Source organism: Terrapene carolina, unplaced genomic scaffold, assembly GCF_002925995.2.
Source record: "Terrapene carolina triunguis isolate 2854851 unplaced genomic scaffold, T_m_triunguis-2.0 Scaffold33773, whole genome shotgun sequence".
Taxonomy (NCBI): domain Eukaryota; kingdom Metazoa; phylum Chordata; order Testudines; family Emydidae; genus Terrapene; species Terrapene triunguis.
Window position 1 is genome coordinate 3,692 of NW_020698124.1, and position 3,708 is coordinate 7,399.

Below are 3,708 nucleotides of genomic sequence, written 5' to 3' on the forward strand. Positions count from 1 at the left end.
AAAACCAAACAATAATAATTAAAAACCCAATATGAAATGTTTCACTTTGAAATTTGCTTCATTTTATCTTAATTTTATTTTGAAAGATTAAAAACAGCACCTCAAACAAAACCAAATGTTTCTTTTAGGGTCGAACAAAATGTTTCATTTGACCCAAACAAATGTTTTTTAATGTTTCAGTTCAATGAAAATTAAAAAAAAAAAAAAATCATTTCAGACCAACTCAAAACAATTATTTTTCCTAAACCGTCAGTGAACCAAAAAAACTAACAGCAGCAGCAAACATTCTTACAGCTCTGTTTAGGAAGAAGTTTTTGTATTTTATTTTGCCTAAGGTGTCTTTCTGATTTTGGTGCTTTCAGGAAGTGATTCTGGGATTGGACATGCATTGACGAAGTACCTTGATAATTTAGGATTTGTTGTATTTGCTGGTGTCTTAAATGAAAAAGGAGCTGGGGCTGAAGAATTAAAAAGAAGCTGTTCCCAGAGACTTTGTGTCCTGCAACTGGATATAACCAGTTCTGCACAAATTAAGGAAGCCTATCTTAAAATTTCAGAGATGGTGCAAAATACAGGTATCGTTTCTGTGACATTTTATGGGGTGGTGTGCCTATACCTCTTGCAAGGGGCTTCCATTGCATCACTGTTTGAAAATGTGTCCTGATGTGTGTGCGCGCGCGTGTTCTGCATTTCCCACCCCACCTCTGTACCAGTAAGGATATTTATATTGTTATAATGATGAGACTTTTCCTTTATGGAGCACTCCAAAAACAGGATCCTTATCAAATGACACTAGTGTGCCACCTACAAGAAGCAAGTGGGCCGAGAGGAGGAAAGGCGCAATGTGGGTACATGTACCCAGGGGTGAAAGTAAGGTGGTACAGGCCGGTACGGTGTACCGGTAAAAAGTGGCCGCTGGTACCGGTAAAAAGTCGCTGCCGGTACTGGCCCCTACCACCTTACTTTAAAGTGCTGCCGCGGCAGTGCTTTAATGTTGCTGCCGCTTTTGCGCCCCCCGACGGCAGTCCTGCCGGGTCCTTAGTGGCAGGGCCGCCGACGGGGGAGCACAAAAGGGGCAGCGACGTTAAAGCGCTGCTGCAGCAAAGGACCCTGCTTAAAGCACTGCCGCAGCAGCGCTTTATCGTCGCTGCCCCTTTTGCCCCCCACGGCTGCCAACAGGGGCGGAGGGAGAAAAGGAGCAGCTGCCCCAGGGCTGCCGATTTAAAAGGGCCAGGGGCTCCAGCCGCTGATGCGGTAGCGGCAGCAGTGGCCAGAGCCCCGGGCCCTTTAAATCGCCGCTGGAGCCCTGGGTGGTGCGGGCCAGGCAGTCTGGAAGGGCTGGCTAGGAGATGCTGACCCCCAGCCCCACCCCTTCTGCCTGAGGCCCCGCCCCTTCGGGGGAAAGTCGGCCCCCATACTGGGTAAGTTTTCAATCTTACTTTCACCCCTGCATGTACCTACAATTACACAGCATCCTAACTTTGTTTTTGGCCATTCAGACTAGAAGCTGGCATTTTAACAGTCGTGCTTTCTCTTTGTTAGGGAAATTATATTTACTTAATCTTCTTTGGCAGCAGGGACTCTGTAACAGCAGTGTACATTTCCTTCTCTTCCTCAGGGTTATGGGGTGTTGTCAACAACGCTGGAATCATGGGGTTTCCTGCAGATGGTGAGCTGCTGCCCATGAGTGTTTACAAGCAGTGTATGGATGTGAATTTCTTTGGGCATGTAGAGGTGACCAAAATGTTCTTACCGTTACTTCGGAAATCCAAAGGAAGGCTAATTAATATCTCTAGTATGGCAGGTGAGTTAAACTAAAGTTCCAAGTTGATGGTGCTGTACCAAAAATTATTTAGAATTTACCTGATGTAAATATTGAATAAGGTTTTGGTCAATATATCTCTGTTTGCTAATTCTCAGAAGTCCCATATCTGCTTATTATTTCATTATCTATAGGCCTCTTTAATGAAACATCTGTTTTGTCCAGTGACTGCCTCCAGTAACCAACCCATAAAGAAGAAGAGTTTTATAGGGATAAAAACAGTAGCATTCTAGAGAAATTAACTCTTATAGATTCATAGATTCTAGGACTGGAAGGGACCTCGAGAGGTCATCGAGTCCAGTCCCCTGCCCGCATGGCAGGACCAAATACTGTCTAGACCATCCCTGATAGACATTTATCTAACCTACTCTTAAATATCTCCAGAGATGGAGATTCCACAACCTCCCTAGGCAATTTATTCCAGTGTTTAACCACCCTGACAGTTAGAAACTTTTTCCTAATGTCCAACCTAGACCTCCCTTGCTGCAGTTTAAGCCCATTGCTTCTTGTTCTATCCTTAGAGGCTAAGGTGAACAAGTTTTCTCCCTCCTCCTTATGACACCCTTTTAGATACCTGAAAACTGCTATCATGTCCCCTCTCAGTCTTCTCTTTTCCAAACTAAACAAACCCAATGCTTTCAGCCTTCCTTCATAGGTCATGTTCTCAAGACCTTTAATCATTCTTGTTGCTCTTCTCTGGACCCTTTCCAATTTCTCCACATCTTTCTTGAAATGCGGTGCCCAGAACTGGACACAATACTCCAGCTGAGGCCTAACCAGAGCAGAGTAGAGCGGAAGAATGACTTCTTGTGTCTTGCTCCAGCCCCGGAGCACCCACAGGGAAAATATGGTGAGTGCGGAGCACACACCGGCAGCTCCCCACCCCGCTCCCCCACCCCAGCTCACCTCCACCTCCGCCTCCTCCCCTGAGCAGGACGCCGCGTCCTGCTTCTCCCCCCTCCCTCCCAGCGCTTGTGCCACGAAACAGTCTGGGAGGGACGGGGGCGGGAAGGAGGAACGCAGCGCGCTTGGGGAAGAGGCGGGGCCAGGGCAGGGATTTGGCGAGGGATCCAATGGGGCAGAGAGGGGACGGAGTCAGGGCGGGGTCAGGGGGCATGAGCACCCACCGGCGCCAACAAAAGTTGGCACCTGTGCCCCATGGCACATATAAACTTGAGGGACTCACAGAGCAAGACATCAGGAAGCTTTGGGCAGGAGCGAGGGGTTTCTGTCTAATTGTGGGACCAACCACGGTCCTTGAAAACTAGCTGACCTGGAAAGGGAGAGCAGAGCCATGATTCTGTAGGGAAAGGATCTTGGGCACCTAAGAGGACTCTGCCCAAATCCAAAGAACTCTCCAGGGTGCTGAGGAAACTGAGGCAGGGAAATGTGTATTGGGATGTTTATGATTTTTGTCTAGATCTGTGTACCCCTCATGTTAAATAAAGAGTATGTGTGTTTACAGTCGGGTGCAGAGTGTCTCTCTGTTGGCTTTCACTTGTGTGCCACTGGACAGTTAGACCCCGAGTGCCCCCATAGGTGGAGTTCTGGGATAGGGTGTATTTAAGCTAAGGAGAACTCTGAGAGGTTAGCATTAGTCTGAGGGACGAGGCAATTGGACTGCAGTGTCCCAACTCTCTGAAAAGGCTGCCAGACAGAAGATCTGCCCAGGAGTGTGCCTAGGGACCTCAGCCACAGGCAATGCCTGGACACTATTTAGACACACTGGGCTTAAAGAACACAGGGGATCCAGTGAGGTGGTCCCCAAACACAACACAACTGATGTGTCCATTCAGGAGGGTTCTGTGTGTGACAATGTTGAAGTCCACTCATGCAGAATAGCCTGTTAACAATTTATGGCCTGAAATATCTTCTTTTTTTTTTTT

The 3,708-nt window shown here is 47.5% G+C and overlaps 1 protein-coding gene across 1 annotated transcript in view; it reads left to right on the forward strand.

Moving 5' to 3' along the window:
* LOC113409540 (estradiol 17-beta-dehydrogenase 2-like) overlaps positions 1-1,804 on the forward strand; it is a gene marked incomplete at its 3' end in the record, with an annotated part of 3,698 nt that extends 1,894 nt beyond the window's left edge. Inside the window, exons 2-3 of the mRNA XM_026663573.1 lie at positions 336-575; positions 1,619-1,804. Of these exons, the coding sequence (XP_026519358.1) occupies positions 336-575; positions 1,619-1,804 (426 nt within the window). The remainder of the gene's footprint in view (positions 1-335; positions 576-1,618) is intronic.
* Between the last annotated feature and the right edge of the window lie 1,904 nt (positions 1,805-3,708).